Source organism: Notolabrus celidotus, chromosome 13 (genome assembly GCF_009762535.1).
Source record: "Notolabrus celidotus isolate fNotCel1 chromosome 13, fNotCel1.pri, whole genome shotgun sequence".
NCBI classification, from domain to species: domain Eukaryota; kingdom Metazoa; phylum Chordata; class Actinopteri; order Labriformes; family Labridae; genus Notolabrus; species Notolabrus celidotus.
This window is the reverse complement of record NC_048284.1, coordinates 21,860,308-21,881,147: the sequence shown is the minus strand read 5'-3', so window position 1 is coordinate 21,881,147 and position 20,840 is coordinate 21,860,308. Positions and strand designations below refer to the sequence as shown.

Sequence of the window (20,840 nt, the reverse complement as noted above, 5' to 3'; positions counted from 1 at the left end):
GGCATCATAAATGCCATTGACTCTAAAGAACTCTTGTTGCTCTTTTCTTAGATTTATCCACAGCCTTAAACACGTCTGATCAATTAACTAACCTAGAGTTTCCTCCAAGAACTGTCCAGAGGTTCACACATTAACTGAGCGGTAGTAAGCAATGTGTACATGGAGATAATCTATCTTCTGAATTTTAAATATCCTATGCTATTTAATTAACATCAGTGATTTATGTTGCAATGTTACTTATGCAACGTTTCATTTGTATGCACACGATACGGTTCTTTATGCTTCTTTGTCTTCTTTGTGAGTGCAATTCATGATCTACAAGCTGCTTTCAACGTTGTATAGATGAAACTTTTGACAATCTGAGACAGTTAGCATTACATGTTATTGTCAAGAACTGTTAAGAATATATGAATATATATAAGTGACTGAATTTGTAACAATATCTCTTTTATCCTGAGTACAAATTCAGTCTGTTAATCATTAAATTAAAAGAGAAATAAATAAGTGTTGGGTTTTGGTATAGATTTCAAAACATGACTGATATTTATCAGAATTTATAAATCGAACTGCTTTCATTGGCTGAAAAAAAAAGTGTTATCTTATAGAAAAGATGACAGTAACATTGGCCTTGTCAGTGCAGGCATTGGGCAATGCAGATTATTAAAAAATGCAATTTATCGGCCCAATTAATCGGCCAATTGACTGATCAGTCATTCTCTACCTACATCAGCATGGAAATATGGTGAAAAAATAGCATCTAACGAAACAACATACTTCTACTAAGCTCAAGAATCAACAACCCAGGTGCAGCTCACATTGGCCACCCCATTGAAACAGCCAAGGCTTGATTTTAAATTACAGCCAACTCCACAATGTCAGCCAGGGAGGACTAAATGGACTATGTAATGTATGTTGTTGAAGCCATGCTTCTCATTATTAACTGTTGAGTCTGCAGCTGTCAGAGAAATAATTAACAAAATACCAGTGAACATAGAGGTAACGTATATTGATATTATTATTGAAACATATAGAATAACGTTAAAGTAACTTTCTCAAGTAACCTTTACACTGCAGTAACTCAGTTAGTGATTCAGTTACTGCTGATAGTAACAACAAGCAAATGTAATTAATGACTAATTTTCATTAACTTGTCCAACACTGGTAGTTGACTACGGAGATATTATTTACATGCATGTGTCCTCATTTCCACTAAAAATGTTGGACCCAGTTTAACAAACCACAGTGTGATTTGTATCTGGTTCATGTTTTTGCACACATCACTTTATCTTAGATGAGCGTTTGCACAGCAGAATGGAGCATTTGTATTACATGAAATGTCTTCTTATAAACAGTATGTTCTCTATTAACTCCTAAAACTGTATGATTACTAGATACAGTATGTATCTACAATGGGTCTAGTTTGACAGATACTGCTGACATCAAATATGTTGTCCTTTTTCATATTATAAGGGTATATTGGCTTCCAATCCTGAGTGAGATGTCCGGGGAAAATGTCTGCCATGTGAATATGATTTTATAGATTTATCCTTCTGTTAAGGTGACAGGGGAAGGGTGACAGTGCATGTCTTTATGACAGATAGCACAGAAGACCAATATCAGACTCGTCAAAATTCAACTGGGGGCATCTTTGAAGCGTTCATCCATGTAAACAAAACAATACATCTTTTTTTTTAGCACTTGCTTTTGTCTCCGATTTGATTCTTTCACCTATATCACTTTGCTTCTGTCTTACCTGTGTGAAAAACGGCTCGTAAATCTCCACTCCCTTGTCAGAGCCTTGCGTCAGGACCTCCCTCCCACGATGCCAGCTATAGCGGACAGGCGGGTTGGAATTGGCCACGCACCGCAGAAACACAGTCCTCTCGTAGTAGAACTGTTCTTTAGCTTCCCCGATGCTCTGGTGCACCGTCACAATGGGGTCGTCAAGGTCTGTGAGGAGAGCATAAGCAGAGGAGGGAGCTGTCAATAAACACTTTTACATGAGTTGTTCAATTGACAAACGAGTGGGAGATGTCTTGGATGAATTGATTAGTCGGAACACATTTCTCGCATATTTCATGAGAAATCAGTTACATATTAAATCCTTACATTATGAGGAATATTAGTACAATCTCCTTTGATCTACTTGTCTGTGTTGTGGTTAACGATTTGTCCAAAAAGGTCAGGATTCTTGTTGCATTAGGAGAGCAGATTATCAGCATGCACAGAGGGGTCGATATATGAAAGGAGGTGAGAAGCCCTCCACTTAAACTACTTAAGTCAATATGATTCAGCCCAAGGGCACATTCACTACGCAGTCAATGGAAGAGCAGCTATGTGTTCCAAGTCGCAGTCCATTTAGAGCTTCAAACATGAGCGAGGATGACAAATACTGTGCACTAAATCATGTTTGATGTCCGTCACTTCAAAGAATAATGTTTGGCCAGCCTGTGCTCTGATTTGGGCACTCAGTGATTTGACACATCTGTTCCTCAAACCATTCCCAGAGAGATCTGAGAGAAGTTTTTTACCCCAACACTAGACAGTTGGTTATTTGAGAAGGCGCTTTTGGTTGATTAAATGGATTCAAAGTTAATCATCTTACCCGGCTATTGCATTAAGCCTTGGCAAATGGTGTTCATCATAGCTGTGGTGTCTTTTTAGCATGCTAATACTCGCCTTTTAGATTATGTCCATTTGCACGCTCAAAGAACGCGGGGAGCTAGCTGTTTCTCTTTCATCTTCATCCGAGATGCAATCAGTTTTTTATATGAGCAAAAAAGGCAATTTAAGGGAGAGGAAGAGAGGAGATAATGCAAGTTACCCCTCCTGCTAAAATTCAAACTGATAAAGGCTAACCTTTTGCATATAAAAAAGAAGTGATTGAGTGCATACATGAGTGAGTGGGTTTAGCAGTGACTGAGCAACAAGGTTGGTGATAGAGTGATTGCATGAACTGCTGTGTGAATACATAAGTGAGAGTTAAAGAAGCTTACAGTAAATTAATACCCAAATGTTTAATGATCATAAGCCTCCAGAGAAAAAAACTACACCAGCCTCAGGTATTATTAATGGATGAATTCATTGCTTTTAATTCACTGGCTGTGGCCCATCCCTGGATTCGCAGAGGATCAGGTCCTAATCAAGGAGCCCATGGGCCACAGCACAGAGAATCCAGCCTTAGTGCGCCAGCCTGAGAATGCTGATTCCTCAGTTTCATTAAAGACATGTTCTGCCCTACAGCCCCTTAATCAAAATCTAGCGGCGGTCAATACTTCATCCAGGATCCATTACAGTGTCTCAGGTAAGAGCAATTACCTTTGGGGAGGGTGGGATAAACAGGGGCGGGGGTGACAATGCTCCGGAGAAGACAGAACGATCACACGGCCATTTTAGAAGAGCAGATTGCTCTAAGTAAATACACTGATTCATTATAGAGAAGACGGGGAGAGTATGAATCCTACATCTTATCTGTGACTCTACCCAGCTCCCCCCTCATCTGTTTCCTGCCTCTAACAGTCAATTTAGCAGCTGTGGCAGGAATGTGGAGTGATTCATTGACAGCTCTATCTACCTTGGGATACATGTGTCTCTGAATGTCGGACCTGATAGGAGGTTGTCTTTTTTTCCTTGTGGTGACAAGAGTGTGTGCATGTGTTTCTACATGTTTGTGTATTGGGTAAGGAGCAGTTTGAGCTATTAATAGGGCCAAAATGATATGCAGAGAGGAAGTGGATGCTAGGAGCTCAAAGAGATAAATATGGAAATATGGAAATGTACGCACTGGATTAAAATTTGATGAATTTCAAACAAAATTCCACCTCCACCATCAGTCTTTTCTCCCGTAAGGATGTTGTGAGTGTGTGTGTCATTCTGGTGCAATTAGCTTCAGAAGTCACGCTTGACTGATTGTGAAGCTTAAATCCCTGAGCCCAGAGGAAAACTACGGTGTACAGGCCGCCTGCGCCAGAGTTGTTAGGGTTTGTAATTGCAGGTTTATGGGTTCACAGGCCGGTAAATCGGCCCATGTACAGCTAAACGCTCCGGCGCTCTAACCTTAGCATCACTCCCGCTCACTCCCACCGAGCATGACAGGCCTCAAAGCTCTGGCTTTCTCTGATATTAAGACACAGGGGCGGGGCAGCATGACACACGGATGTGAAAACTCCAGCTGCAGTGTGTGTGTGTGTGTGTGTGTGTGTGTGTGTGTGTGTGTGTGTGTGTGTGTGTGTGTGTGTGTGTGTGAGTCAAGAGGTCTCAGAAGACAAGAAGAAACAGCCAAAAAAACAGGTGCAGCATCAAGTTTATCAACAATCTCCTTAAACTCTGACAATGTTAGTATTCCAGATTTATATTTTGGGGGTCTAACTAAACATTTGTTGGACAAATAGACACCAGTGAGGGGTCTGGATAAAAGAGAAGATCAAGATTAAAGACAGTGCTTCATTATCACATCAAACCTCAGCTCCTTTCTTTCATGCCCCTCCCCCCATTTAAAAAAAAAGAATACACCTGCGTGAAATCTCACACACATTATCTCACTCCACCTACCCCTGAACACAGAAACACACACACACACACACACACACACACACACACACACACACACACACACACACACACACACACACACACACACACACACACACACACACACACACACACACACACACGCACACACACACACACACCTTTTTTCTGGCTGTCTCAAGGGTGATAATCTAATGCAAGTTTTTTTCTGCTTCCCCTCGGCTTTGATGTCTTTCACTCTCTGTGCCTGATCTGTTGAAGTCACCTGGGAAGAGAACACCTATCAGGCTCCCAGGCTTTCAGCCACGAGCGAAAAAGGCCTGCGATTAATTTTGCCTAATCACAGTCCCAGCTTGATTACCAGCGGGAGCAGCTGACCTGAATGACATTAATGCAGTGTCTTTGATGAGTAAAACAGGCCCTGTTATGTCCAAGATAAGCAATTTGCTTTTATTTTGTGCCAAAGGGACAGCGATGGACAGCGGGGGAAGAGTAGGGGGCACGGTTGGAGAGAAACACGACACAAAAGGAGGGTGAAGAGCATATAAAAGCTTCTAATTTGCTGTTATCCAGATGCAGGGTTAATGAGGTGATGATACTGTACAGAAGCTGTCTCTGGTACTTGCTACAAAAAAAGGGTGACTTGCTCTCTTTTAGTGGATTTTTGTGTTAGAAATTTGAGCATAAGGCACACGCGATTAGAAAAGTTATTACTAGCCGGGCTGCCCTGTGAAGGACCTCATCTTCAAGCTTCAATTTTAAAAGTTTAAAAGTAACTCAAAAAAGAGTCACCTCCACATAAAAAAGAAAGAGTGAGAGGTGAATTTGTTTTCCAGCTCTTATAATGTGTTCTGACCAGATCTGTGTTTATAAAAGGCACCTGTTCTAGAGCAGTGAAGTTGTGTGGTACTTTTAGATATATACATTGTAGTTGCATTAAAATAAAGGCCTCTGATAAATGATAGATATGGGCCCAACATACATGTTTCAATGTCTGGCATAACCTTGCATTATTATGCATTATATGTACAGAAAGTAGACACAACAACATCAATTTACGATGTGTAAGTACATCAAATTATACAACAGAAATAAGACATGATGTAGATGGTAACTGCTGCATGGTGTGCTTTAATGCTTTTCATTTTTGAGGGTCAAAAGATTAACAAGCTATATGTGTGATATATGACATCCATCTCGTGTGGACGCCTCTGATGGAATATGTGAATCTAGCATGTAATTTACTGTCAGAACATTTCCTTTCCCCCCATCTCTCTCCCCCCTGGCAACAGTGACCTCTATCTCATGTCTACACTCCACAATAACTAGCTCCAGCCAGCTGCATCTATTTGGTGTCAGCTGTTGCTTCATACAAAAGTGTGATGGTGGTGTTGAATGGATGTGTTTGGAGGGTGTGTGAGGGCATGGTGCGTCTATTTCTGCAATAAGTCCACTCTGACGATGGCGCCTGTGTAACAGAGATATCACAGTAAACTGAAAATCATTCTCTGAGACATGAGATACGAGCGTGAGCAGCTTCATGTGCTGCTATGCTGTCTGGGGGATAAAAGGAGGGAGAGAAGAGAACTCAGGGAGAGGCGCATTCATCCCATATGTGATATCTGAAAGTGGAACACCAATATTCATGATGAGGGTTGTGTAAAAAGTGACAACACATGTCATACTAAAACAAAAGCTCAGTGCATCTCACCCACACATGACTGAAGTGGTTTATGTTCTTGGCAAAGTGGGGAAGCTGTGATTTCCTGGAGTCTCCCAGTTGTCTGTCAAACCAACAGCTAACATAAGAATTGGGGATGTCATTGCTCACTGCCAAAGTTAGTCTGCCAGAAAACTTTCCCCCATGTATTTTTGAATTAAAGCTCCTGCGAGGAGTGTTTAGCTGTTCAGAAAACAGACTGATATTAACTGTGATGACCCTCTATGAACTAAAAAAGCAAATGAGACCATCTGCAACAAAATTTCTAATTCCTATAATATGAGTTTTAATGCTTGTAACAGCTGTGAGGGTGTAGGTGTCAGACTGGACGATTGACAGCAGGCGAGGTAAAGCCTTTCCAGTATATTAACAGTAAGTAAAATAATTTCCTGTTAAAGAGAGCAGGATGAGATTGTTTCACTTCTTACACATCTACAGGATGAGGTCAGCAGAGTTAAAAGGTTCCACTTTATTCTCAGGGGGCGCCAAAATCAATACAAACAGAAAGTTTTTCAAATAAGTTTTAAGTAACATTCTGATTATATGGTCTCAGAGGTGATTGCTGGTGGGCTTTGTTTGATGGACAGAGCCAGGCAAAATCTTTCCTCAGCCTCAAAGTCTTTATGCAACACTGAGCAAACAGTCTGACTGCTTTAGCCCCATATCTACTCGGAAGACTGGACAGTCATCAAGAGATGTAGTCATCTAACTCTCAGCATTTGAATGAATATATTTCATTACCATTGTTCTGTTTTTGACAGGGACATTTTCAAGCACGATTAAAGTAAAAAATAATGAATCAATGCAAATTACTGTTCATAAAGCTCCTGTGAGGCACTCTCAGTCTGTGTTGATTTTGGTGACCGCTATGGACAAAGCCTGATGCTTTATCTCTTTGCTCATCTTCCCCTGTGCAGGTGTACATAGTGTTTTTATATGAAAAAATAAGACAAAAAAACGTGCAGGTTTTTTTTTTTTTCTTTTTTACAAACTTTGCCTTTGAAAGTTAAGGAAAGAAAAGCTGTAGGGCAGTGTGTGTTTTTTGTGTCATAAATCCCACGGTGGCATTCACAAGAATTAGAATAAATAACAAAAAATAAAAAATCTTCTTGCTGATGTCAGATTGTACCTCCTGGTTGTTTATAAAATAAACATACTGAGTGAGCTAAATTTAAAAAGTTTTACTTGATATACACGCTAATACATATAAGTGTAGTACACTAGCCTTGTAAAATGCTTTATCTTTTTTCAGTAAAATTACCTTTACAATACAGGTAAAAGTATTAGTGTATTTTTCTTTGTTTAAAATATTTTCTTTCCAAACTTGGACTTCAAAATAATATTCTAACAATGACATCAATTTTCAGAGAAGAACATTTATATTTTACAAATGTATTGGCAAATACATATATTCGGTAATTGTATTTAATTTAGCATCAAATGGTTTTGTACTCTATCCTGATGCTGTTGTGATAGGCTTTTAAGGCACTCACTCCACATTTTAACTCAAAGACATGATTACAAGTTTAGTCCTTTGAACAATAGCAGACAAAGGAGGATACAAAAAATTAAAACCTGGCATGCTCTTAAGAAACAGACTAATTAGCTACTTCTGTAATGAGCTGAATGTCACTAGCATTTAACATTTCTGTATGAAATAAAGCAAACACTAAAAACTAAAAAATTTTTTTTTTTGGTTGCATCAGCAGAGCAATAATGAGTATCCAGATCATTTTGGCAAGATAATAAAACACTGCAGGTTTATTAGGTTAGGTGGCTTTGTAAATAAGAGAGGGTGTCTTGGGTAATATTCATTATGTAACTCCCCATCTGGACGTTAATATTTGAAGTTTGCAAGATCAATTTAATCAGCAGCCTAGTTGCCAGGGGTTGAAACAACACTTTTAATACACTATAAAGGGGCAGACCTTTGAGATGGGGCAGTTTTATAAAGGCTAGTCTTCTGTCTCTGCCAGGAACACAGCGAGGGGGAGGTGGGGATGGTTGGACAAGTTGGTTGGTCAAAGTTTGTAAAGGGCAGCACACCATCCCTGCCATGACCACTGTTTGACACGCCTCTGTGGTGCTGTCTAACAAGGGCTCAATTATTCATTAAGTATCTCCACATTCCTCTGTTAAATGTTATTTCTTCTGTTGGAGAGGGAAGATTTACTTTATTCTCTCTTTCTCCATGAAGTCTCCTTTACTTAACCCCTTACCTTTATTTCTCCTTGTCACACATACTCTCCTCTCTTTTCCTCTCTCTTTCAAGTCATTATAGGATATGCATTAAGCATTAAGGTAATGGTAACTAACTCCCTCTCGGAGGCCACAGTCATCAGGCCTGGTTAAGTGTAATTACAGCCAATTAAAGTAGCAATGCAGTATGGAGTCAATGGAGCGACTGTGAGCAATACAGATGCTGTATTGTAAGAACCAGTCGCCTAAAAGAACATAGAGGACAATAGTCTTGTTAGTATTGCAAGAAGATACTCTAATGTCTTATAAAGTGGAGTCCCCTCGAGATACTGGCCGCTAATGTGCAAAAAACAAAACAGATTTGGATAGCATGCAGTCTGGAGATCTAAATATGCATTTTATTTTGCTGTAAACAAATGTCTTGAGCTCAAATATGGACTTTTGATTGCTCCTTATACCCCCCTGAAGTCAAGACTATGCAAATAGAGGGTGTTTAAACTTAAAGAGTGGATGATGTTTCCTTCCAGCTAGATGAAGTCACCCTGCAATAAAACTAGGTTGTATAAACAGTATAGCTAAAAGAGCTTGAGCTGCATTCAAAAAGCTGCAGCCTACTTAGGACTGCTGCACCTCCATCTTCCTCAGTGACACTGCTTTTCCAATTATGCTGTCTTTGAGGAACACTGGGTGTCTGTGGGCGTGTGTGGAAGGCCAATGTGCGTGCGTGCGTGCGTGCGTGCGTGCGTGCGTGCGTGCGTGCGTGCGTGCGTGCGTGCGTGCGTGCGTGCGTGCGTGCGTGCGTGTGTGTATACATGTGTGTAATAAATGGAGGGGCAGACGTCAGCAGCCTCACAGCAGAGCCTGCAACCTCTCACTTCCTCCCAGTGATGGAGATGAGGAAATAATGAGGCCCAGTTCTGCTCTGTGCGTGTGTGTGTGTTTGTGTGTTTGTGTGTTTGTGTGTTTGTGTGTGTGTGTGTGTGTGTGTGTGTGTGTGTGTGTGTGTGTTTGTATGTGTGTATGTGTGTATGTGTGTTCCCGTTTGTGTGAGTGTGTGTGTTTTAGGGGGTGAGGAGTAATGAATCTCCTCTTCATCCTCTCCCTTAGACAGTGGCGTCTGCCTCAGCCCATCTTCTTTCTAATTCATCTCCCTAGAAAACAGAGGCCTCAGACCGCTGATCTAAACAACAGCGTCTAGAAAGCCACCATTAGAGATGGAGGCAGAGCATCAGTGACATGATGGAGTTCTTTTGCAGGTTTCGGCCTAATGACCTCTTTTGTTCGGTCTGGGCAAAGAGCAACAAACATAACATGAAAATTCCACCTGTTGTGTTGTTCCAGAAATAACAAGATATATCATCCTTTACTGAAGGGTCCTGCACTCGACAGCAGCCTGGAATCCATGCGGCTGTTCCCGGTCTGACCACAAATGTAATACAAGCACATAAAGCTTCCTTTTAAAGCCTTGAAAAGGTTTCTTAATTCATAAAAAATTCACACACAATATTATAGTTCAGATATTCAGCGAGTATCTCAAAAAAAAAGAATGAAAATAAATAACCAGACACAAAAATCTTGAATTCTAGAGTATGTAAAATCTGAAAAACTGCATTTTACTCTCTTAACACTTCTATCCATGTATATCTGGATTCCTAACCTCAATTGGATAACCTAGCCAAGACTCTTCCACAGTGCAATGCAGCTGTGCTGTATTTTTTGATCTACTAAGTTAAGTAAAGTGCATTATGCACATATGTGTGTTTGTTATTGAAAGGTCTGTATTGCACTTTTACTATGGTCCCTGATTGTACTGTACTGCACTGGACGGCGTTCAGCTGCATTATCATTATTTTATTATGTTGATCACAGCTGTGAAACATCTTATTAAATATGCTCACTAAATTATTCCCAAACTAGAATTGGTTGTGGATGGCACAGTGCAGGAACAACAAAACAAATGTGACAATCACAAAGACAATGGTCATGAAACTTTCCATAGCCATAAGCTGAAAGCTATGAATGTGATGTTAAGTGAAGCCAGTGTTAGCAAGTACTTAATTATTACACTTAACAACAACCTACCACAGGCAATGTCATCAATAGCCAGCGTTGAACTCCTACAGTCAAAAGTAACACCGGCAGCATCAGATAACTGCGTCCAGACAACGCTCATGCTAGTATAAAGTATTATATGAAAGTTATATAAGTAAATACATAAATAAATAAATGCATAAGTAAATTAACAAAGGCTATCTGTTGACTCTTCTTGTGATTGGATGAATGCTAATTGCAGAGCTAGTTTTCTGATTTTAATGAAAATCCACATGTTGTACCATGCTCACTCTAAACCCATCAAATCAGGAAGAACTTACTGTAAATCCTAAGCACAACTTTGTCTGAGATGTATTTCAAATTCTGATGTGATTTTCAAAAATTTCAGACACGAAATAACAGTAACCCAGGGGGGTCCACAGGATGCGTGTGCGCTGCGTTACGGCTGCGCAGCGTGTTTGCTCTGTCCAAGGGATCGCGCCCTGGTCCACAGGACGCATGTTGGGAGCGTAGCACAGCCCAAAGCAGGCAGGATCAGCTGGGTCCAACATAGAGAGAACCACATACAAACAACAGGTCACAGAGCCTTTCTGTGGTTGAATCTCTGATCATTTGGAGAGTATTCCATTACTTTTTGCTTTAATCATCACTGAGTATGCTGCAGAACTGTTAAGTTTCGTTTTTGCAGGTTTAGATGAGTTTAATAATAATAATTCGGCTCTATTTTGTTGTCCTGTCACCTTCTGACACAGTTATCATCTTAAAGTCCTGTTGTAGTCGACCTGAATCACAGATATGTGGCTGTTTGTAGCTTACATCCATAATTGATGAGTATTTCTGATCTAAACGATCTTTAAACGGTCGGGAGTCCGTATATGGTGCTTTATTTTGAGATTGCTGGATGTTGCATGCGATCCTCGTGCCTGACTTCTTGTCCAGGTCGTTCTTTTCTGTGCATATTGACGTGTGCTGGGCGCGGGCTCCGTCGAACATAGACTTGAAGCGTATCTCTGGCGGAGCAGAGCGGGGGCACGCTAATGCCACGCATCCTGTGGACCCGAGGCTTTACAGGGCAATTATATGTGGTGGTATGTGTCAAAAGAAAGCATCAAATTGGCCTTCACACAACCTTGCAAACATTGAATCCCCCAACAGTGACCTCACACTGCACCAACAGGTGGGAACAAAGAAAGCCGTCCTACGTTAACAAACAGTTCTGCACTTCAGCTTTTGTATCGTATTTCTCTTCATGTAAATTGTATCAGATTGGTTTATACTTTATACTCTCATCTCTACGTCATAGTGCGTCACTTAAACAGAAATTACATCATCTTAAGGGCTTAATGAGTATGTCAGAGTGTCTTTCATGCATGCCTCTAGTGTTTTGTATGATGCCATATCTAAAACCACCATCACTGATTCTCTTTTTTCATCACCTCCTATCACCCTTAAGAAATATCAGGAAAACTACTTCATCTCTCGTCTCCCTGGTCTTCTTTGGTAAAACCACATAAACAAAGCTCTGTGTGATATTTGTTTAAACACTCTTCTACTGATTTTGGCCTTAAAACATTTGTAACCTGCTTTTCCCATGGGCCCCTTCAGACCACATCACATCATTCACAGGCAGTCATTAAATACTTTTTTAGCTAGATGATCCTCTGTTTTATTAATGAGCAGAGCCTTAGATCAATATCATCATTATTCTTCATGATTCAGTCTTTATAGTCACATCTGGATAATTGGCATGTTGTTGTCTGTATCCAAAAATACTGACAAAGAAAAGATAAATAAGTGTGGATAAATAATCTGTGGCCTTTCCTCACCCTGAGAAAAAAAATGATGAAAAACAAAAAGCTGATAAGAATGAAATTATGCACAAGATAATCAACATGAACACTCTGTAGTGTGTCTTAAGCTTCTGATGGGAGAGAAAAACAAAGGCAATAGATGAGGTCGACTCCACTGCTCTGATTAAGAGCCCCTCGCAGGAACAAGTCCTTGAAAGAGTAATGGGCAGTCGTGAACTGGCTTTACCTCCATTAACCAAACCAGCAAACATTTACATAATGTACACATAATGTGCTGATTCATTCTGTCCTGATTCAAACAAGGCTCGGATAACTCACAGCGGCTGTATCACACCATTCATCACGGCGGGTCATTTACATCCAAAAGCACTTAAGAGGCGCTGCACATACATCTTTGTCTACATACATTATGGGATCTTTTCAGGAGATTGTATAATACATCACCTCAAATCAAAGGATCACATTTTCTGAGATAACGGCGTGGTGTTCCTCAGCCACTTCACATGAAGCTGATTTGAGCTCCTAAATTGATGATGTAGATGTCACTGGAGGTTTTGTATTGCTTGAGTTTAAATTTAAAGAGCACTGGATGATAAAAGGATTGTAATATATAACAGTTCCATTCATTTCTTACTTTTCCAAAGATGTTGTGTGTTGCAGTCCAAAGATATGAACTCATGATGAGGAAATATGAACTCAACAGAACCCCTCCCTCGCTAGGTGATTAAATCTTGGCTTAATGACAGTAACTATGCAAAGCAGAGTTACCAGTATGGTGGCTGACAAGGCTTACTGGTCTGCAACAGCCAAAGTTATCGTTGTTAGAAGAAACATGCTGCAAATTCAAGGACTTGTGCAAACGCCTAGAACAATACTGCACATCAAGACATGACAAAGTAAGTGCCATGTGAAGGCCTCAAGGGGGCGCTCAGTGGAACAGTTGATAACATTTAATCATTGATGGGAGACATTGAGGAAGATGAGGTAGTAAGCTTAACACCACACCGTGGGTGCGTCTCAAAGCTCTTAACTTCAGTCTCCTCTCTCCTCCGCCGAACCGGAAGTAGTTACTGACCCGCCATTTTAAGTTGCATCCTAAAACTCTTAGCTCTGCTGGAGGACGGAAGCAAGCTTCATGGAAGTCTTTTCTCTGACAGACACACCCCCTTAACAAATACCTCTCACTGATTGGACGCTGCAGCGGCTTGGACTTCTCTGAAACTAAACATGACCAGAGTTTAATAATAGAAAAAAGACGGACCTTAAAACAGTCACTAAGGGTGCCCTGAGACAGATCTCAGATAAACATCCGTCGGTGTGCAATGAGCTGAGAATAAAAAGCATTTGATGTGAGATTTAAAACAAAATACTGAACATAAAAGCAAAATCATAAAACCAAAACAACAGGATCACTCCTGAGTTTTATGTCCGACTGTTTATTTCAGATTCACTGTCTAATGAAATAGAGTCATAACATCTAATGAAATAGAAAGAATAGATATATTAATGATCAGTTATCTCTCCTGTTAGTTTCCCCGTTTGTTCTCGTTTTCTTCATGAAAATAATGAACAGTCTGACAGTAAAGTTTGTCTGTTAGGAAAAACACTTGTTATATTTCCTGTCAGGTAAATAAAGTTTCATATAAGACTGATCATTAATGAGCACGGGGTTTGAAAAGAGTTGCATGGTTTCTATTTTCCCTTAAAGTAATAAATATTTTAATAATGAGGCATTGTACAGGTGAATCGATCAGGACAGAGTAAACAGAGAGCAGATTCTCTTAATGTGCAGGTGTGTTAAACAGGTAAACACAGAGACAGAGCTCTGTTACGGTTTATATTTATCAGAGTCATTACAGTGAACATGTGTGAAGACACAAACAGCTGTTAAAGCAGTCATCACAAACCAAAGTTGCTTCACGTGACGCTCCGGAGGAGAGGACGTCTCATTTCTCTTAAAACAAATCTCCTCTCTCCTCTCGTTTCAATTTCCTCGCATCTCTGGTGGGCGGGGCTAAGACGCGAGTGAACGACGCAAGGATGGAAGTTAAGAGCTTTGAGACGCACCCCATGTAACGGTACAAACAGCTGGAGTGGATTGTCTGCGAGGGCTGGGCCTCACTCACTGCTGTGCACATTAACAACTTTCTAACACATACAAAAAATGTACACAACTTTTATTTATATTTTTTGTGATGGACAGACAGCTTTGTTTAAGTTACGGCTTCTAAGTGGGACTTAAGTTAGCTACAACACTCAGTTAGCCATGCTGGTGGTACTATCATCTGACTGCCAGCTGCCAGGCTCTGAATACAGAGTGCGTTACCTATGTAGCTCAATTAGTACTGCAGTATTTTCCTCTTAGTGCTCATAAAGGCTTGCACCACTTCAATTGACAGGTCTCAATTAGCAGCATTTTCTTTGGCGTGTGTTTTCTTTTTGTTTTACGATTTGCTCCGTTGGAGTATTTGCAGGGCACTAGCTGTTCATGCAGTTTCTTTTGCTTTTTGCAGCATGTCTTTTTTTCCTAACAAAGGTGGTTTGGACTGTTGCAGATCAAGCTTAAGCTTTGGAATTCTCCAGGTAAAAGCAATGTGAATATAGCTTCAGTAAAAAGAAAAAGCAAAAGACTGAGGGACAAATCATACTGGTTAGCTTACTACCTACATTTTACAATGTCTGTTAGGCAATGTAACTCATTATTGGCTAGCCACATCACTTCACTCCATGATGCTACATGTTGTGGAAAAAAGGGGTTGTTCCGACTATATACACCTTTCATCAACAACATTCAAATAATGTTAAAAAACTAGCTACATGCAAGTATTAGCGCGGTTAGCTAACTCAGTTCCTAGCATTTCCTTCATAAACATACGCAGACAGTGACTATCCTGCATGTGATTCAATAATTTTCTTCTCAGGTCCTCTGCTAGGCTCAATAGTTGAGGATCTTGACATTTGCCTGTGTCTTGCTGTTGGTTAGCAGGAAACAGAAAAACATTAGCAGGACGCATTTTCAACAGGCTCAGGTGGCTAGTATTTGCTCATATAGAAAGCTAGCAACAGAATCAGTTCGTAGCGTTTTTTGTTCTGTGTCTCAAGGATTTATTGTTTCCAAACTACTGCAATAAGCAGACATACTGCAGAAATACTGGGGCACTGGATGGATCAATTTTTTTATTTCTATGGATGTGTTAAAGAAGCATTTCATATGTATGAGATATTCCACCAGCTAATGATTGTATCTTCCTCCAGTCTGACTCATAATTCAACTTATTGAATCTGCTTCCAGCACCTGCTTTATCCAACTGAACCTATTAACAAATAAGTTCCCTTGAGATCCTCATCCCACACATTTCCCTCTCGGGGGTATATAAATGCAAGCACAGAGCCAACACCAGTAATGAAGGGATTCAGAAGTTGATAGGAACTGCATAAGCCTCAGTCAAAACTCAATTCTTATCAGCTCCTTCCAAGTTTATGTATGCCAATGTTTTCTCCAGACGCTTCAGCCTTCTCCTGCTCTGTGTACACGTTTACTCCGGCACCTCGCAGCAGGGCAGCATGATTTGGACATCTGATGAGATAGAAAGCAACGGTTGTACTGACCGACTGGATAAAAGAAAAGCCAGCTCGGCCACTACACAAACACCATCAGTTGCTGTTTGGAGTCTGAGCTCCTTCATGAACTCCCTCGATGGAAGGCAAACATAAAACAAAGACACTTCTCCAAGTCGGCCTCACAGTGCTGCTCTGAGGAGGTGTATGCCAAGACAAGTTAAGCCTTTGACATGCGTGTGTGAGCCTGGACCTCACCGGTGGAGATTGTGTTCATGCATAAGCATGTACTTGAACCCAATGGGCATCAGCTATTTATGCTTCCTCCTGCACACAAAGAAAATGACGCACACATTCACAGGATCCAGATTTAGATGCCAAAAAATGATTTTAAAGATCGCACTCTAGCACGTATGCACTCACGAACACACAGTATCCTCATTTAAATTCTCTGCAGCAGCAGTGTAGAGGCAGGGCTGTGTAAGTCCTTCCAGAGATAACACACAGAAAGCAGACTATTGTCTTATTCTAATCCCCCTTTTAAAGGAACGTGGTGAGAAATATCAACAGAGAGTGAGGATGTGTGTGAAAGCTTCAGGAAAATGATATCCACAGTCCAGTGAGCTTTTTCTCACAATATGCACCACCTGATTCTTACTCTTTCACAGCCTGGCACAGACTGGCAATGCTTGACTAGGCAGACGACAAAAATATCATCTGTCCAGTATTAGCATATGGACAAACAACATTTGTGCATTCTGGAAAATTTGGCTTTATTTTTTTTTCTTCACCTCTGCATTTCTGTTCTGTGCTCAAAATGTATTCCATTTCCACGGACTCCTTCAGACTATTTTAAAGTGAGTTTTTAAAGTGCTGCTTTATCACAACCTGCACTGTACATGCTGACCTGGACTGGGCAGGTTTAAGGCACAGCAATTTGTTTTTCCATTTTCCCATCCTCCCATCAGCCGAAATCATTCTGTCTCTTTCTGGGGTTGAATTTGACAACCTGTATTTTTGGGCTCCAATAATTGTCTTGAAGATTGTTTTGTTTGGCAGTGGAAAGTGGAGTTTTATGGGATTTATTCAGCGATTTAATATTAGGCTTGCACCTAATGATTACTTCCAGTGTTGACTACTTATTTTTTTCACTGTAATTGTATGAGTTAATTATGTTGTAAAATTGAAGTCAACAAAATTGTTGGGAAATTGAGAAAAACTGTCCTCCTCAGATCAGGAAAGGCCAGGATGATGTGTTCAAGTTGTGTCTTTTGTCTGACAAACACATTAATTCAGAAAAATACAACAAGAAGCTGCAAATTCTCAAATGCATGAAGCTGGATGCAGCAACGGTTTACATTTATGTATGAAAATCAGTGTTTTTAATTTCACTTAAAGTCTTAAGTTAATGAAAACATTTCATGTCTCTAGACAGTTTTTTTTAGGTAGGTTTCCTTGTTTTGCTAAACCTTTGTTGTCTATAATGTTTGAGCGACAGTCACTGAACCCTGAGCCTGCACAATAAGCTGCCCCCGGCAGAACTCCTAAGCCCTCCCTGATCAGTCGCTCAGTGAAACATTAGAGGCAGCAGCAAAATTAAAGCAGCTGAAATTAAATGAAAACAGTGTAAAGACTCCCCTGTAGGAAAACCAAGTGAGCATCTTAAGCTCAAATCGATCAGTGTAGGAGTTGGGCAAAGGTTCTTTATTAACTTTGCAGAGGACCCAACGGCCCACAAACACAACTGAAGTGTCAGCAGGCGTAAAATGTGCTTAGATGGACTTTTGAGCTCTGTAAATAGGTTAGCTATGAGCCAGCTATATGGTTAATATCAGCTACTCTGTGCTGCAGAGGTCACATTTTACTGCTAATTATGCCTTCCCTTTTTCTTCTGCTGCATACAGAAAACTTCCACTGGCTCTCTATGTCTACATTCTTTCTCCTTTTATTTAATTTGACTGAAACTAAGTCAAGCAGACTGCAGCTGCTTTTATAAAGATGGCTCTTTTTCAGGAAGGCATACTTTGATCTAATAAAGGTGCACATATGAAGAAGATCTCTAGTGTTTATCTTCAAAATTGAAAAGAAGACCCTTGATTCCAGGAACCAAAAGCAAATAAATGGTCTCAAAAGAAAACCAAGGAGCAGACTGTATGAAGATCACTCAGGTTTTAAGCCTCTTGATGTAAAGCAGGCTGGGGACCTGCATCTGGTTATGCACAATATCTTCTCTATGCACTCCATTATAACTGCCAACCCTCTTCTTATTTAAAAAAAAATGGTGTTGGCAGATATATGCATGCAAGGAACATGTGAATCAGACAGCACACAGAATCCAAGGTGTTGTTGTTGGGAGGTCCAGCTCAAAAGCGGCAATTTTAATGCTAATTAAAAACCATAGCTGCAAACCTCTAAAAATAGCACGTACTGCTGCGGCCCATCAATTAAATTCAGCCTCAGGGGACAGCTGTAACATTGCTCCAGAGGAATGATGTGCTTTTGCTGGTTGTGCAACAAAAGAGTGCAAGCTAATGAAGTACACACACTGTGTGCTGCAAGGCCAGATGCAAGGACATCATCAGGAGAACAAAATGCAAATAAAATATCTGCTCATTATTTCATTAATGATGAAATGGTTTTATTTCCACATGTTTTTGATACTTCCTCTTTAATGTTTCGTTTGAACGGGGTGATAGAGAAACTTGCACAGGTTAAACATCATTGTAGTGTATAATGTACTAGCAGTGCTTTCGGAATGTACTGCGTGCTCTACATAGGTAATGTCCTCATGTATTATGTGTATTTATTTATTTTGCATTCATAAATAGTGTTTAATAGTTACATTTACTGCACACACTATCTTCTCCCCTTCTCAAAATCTTCCTCTTTGCTTTTAGGTACTACAAATGAAATCCTGAAACATGTTTATCAGTCGTTATATAACTCAGCTGATATCACAACGGAAACTCAAGCAGCAAGAGAATTGACCAAGAAGCGCCAGATGATGGAGCTTATTATGGATCCACACTCTCTGATTATCCTCCAGTCTGTCTCTCTGCGTGTTATCTGGCTTCATTTCCACGCCTGCTCCTTCAGCTCTTTAACGCAGCTGAGGTGAAATGGTGCACGGAGGGAACAAGGCTCCGACTGTCAGCCGCTGAGGTACGTTCAGCCTCTGCTCCGCTGCTCCACTAAGGCCTTCCACAAGCTTTCCAAACAAGCTCCAATTCCACAACCTCTGCCCGTGTCAGTCCAAATAAATAGAAACAAGGATGTGGCCCTTACAGCGAGGGGCAGGAATAAGACTGAGGCAGAGGAGAGAACACTGGAAAAGAAGTAGGAGAGGCCTGCATCTGCCAGCATACTTCTCACAGAGCAACAGTCAAAGGCCAAAGAGCTGAAGGGCATCTTATTTAGCACAAAACATTCCACTCCACTAACTCTTTCTTTTCTCTGTGACTGATAATTGGATGTTTGGCAACACTTTGAGGGCAGAGGGGTCATCAATTCTGAAAGATAGAGTACTTTTTAATTTGCAGCTTTGCACAAAGAAGTCCCACCAAGGAAGTAAAGAGAAGAAAAAAACAAAAAAAAATATGAGGGCGGCTCCTCGACTTTTCAAAAGGCATCAAATCCACCTCTATAATGCTGTACTTCAAAATGTTTCATGGTCTTATTGGACATTGCCCGCTCATGATGTGAAATAAAATAATCAGTGCAGTCAATAAAAACAGTAACAAACAATCACTATTTTCTTTACAGATAGCTCTTGAACTTGTATAGATGCTTTAAATATAGAGAATATGCATTACAGTTGAGGTTGTCTCAGGATACAGAAGTGTGTTAGCCTAATGAACATCCTCAGGAGAATGTGGGGCTCTATTTGGATGCAAAGCATCCAAATAACTACACATTCATTTACAGCTGAAATATTGTGCTGTAGGTTTCTAGATGTTACACACTGATCAGCCATAATCGACCTGACCACAGTTATCCGTGTTTGTGGTTGTGGTTGAGAAATTTCAGGCACTTTTGGCAGAGTACATGTTTTATCATTTCAGCACTTGGTAGATTTAATACCAAAGCACATACTGTGTACTGTTCAAATCTGAAAGCTAAGTGTTCTGTTGAGAGTAGACTGACTTTATTACATAATCAGAAGTGTGAATAGATGGTCAAGGCTGTCTGGAATTCATCCTAGCAGTGAAGAGAAAGACAAAGAGTAACACCGACATGCCGAAAGTCACACCCTTGGGCAATATATCACCATCTGTGGCCTGTGTCTCAAGTGTCTTTTAAAATCCAGACAAAAAAAGGGAAGAGGATTAAAAGAACACTGACAAAAAACATCAGATACAACCTTGAGACTGAGAAGCAACATTGGGTAATCGAGTTTGCCAAATGTTGACTGAACATTGTTTCTTTTTTTTTTTTTTTTTTCACTTTTATTTGATAGCAAAGCAATAGAGACAGACAATCTGAGGAGAGAAAATGAGGCATGACGAGCAACAAATAGCACCAGGATCAGGAGTTGACCTGCTGTAGCCTTAATGTATGGAGTACCTGCCCTTCCAAACGAGCTGAACAGCATCCCATTTTGGGTAAAATCTTTATATAATCTTGTTGTTTTGCACTCTGAGTGACATTTTTAAAAAAGTCCTCAATGTGTTGTAACACTTACAGTAGACGTCCACCCTGATGGACTTGATGGCCGGGGAGCCGAGGCCGTTCTCAGCCTTGCAGTAGTAGCGACCTCCCTGCGTCCGAAGGATCTTTGAAATGTGCAACGTCTCGTTGAACACGCTGGAGTCCTGGAAGCGGTCTGACACACTGCCCGCTGTCTTTGTCCATCGGATCTGTGAAGAACAAACACCCAATGTGACTTTTGGTAAAGTACTATCCTCTAGTCTTGTATCCATGAATCACATAGATCATGCACTGCAGCTTTTAGGGAGTGAATTAGAAGAGAG

At 40.5% G+C, this 20,840-nt stretch overlaps 1 protein-coding gene across 5 annotated transcripts in view; it reads right to left on the bottom strand.

Moving 5' to 3' along the window:
- The window catches only part of mdga2a (MAM domain containing glycosylphosphatidylinositol anchor 2a), a 351,098-nt gene that overhangs the window by 106,598 nt on the left and 223,660 nt on the right, over positions 1-20,840 (bottom strand). For all 5 annotated transcript variants that reach the window (XM_034699300.1, XM_034699303.1, XM_034699302.1 and 2 more), the window contains exons 6-7: positions 20,552-20,726; positions 1,754-1,950 (exon numbers count right to left, since the gene is read on the bottom strand). In XM_034699300.1, coding sequence (XP_034555191.1) covers positions 1,754-1,950; positions 20,552-20,726 — 372 coding nt within the window. The remainder of the gene's footprint in view (positions 1-1,753; positions 1,951-20,551; positions 20,727-20,840) is intronic.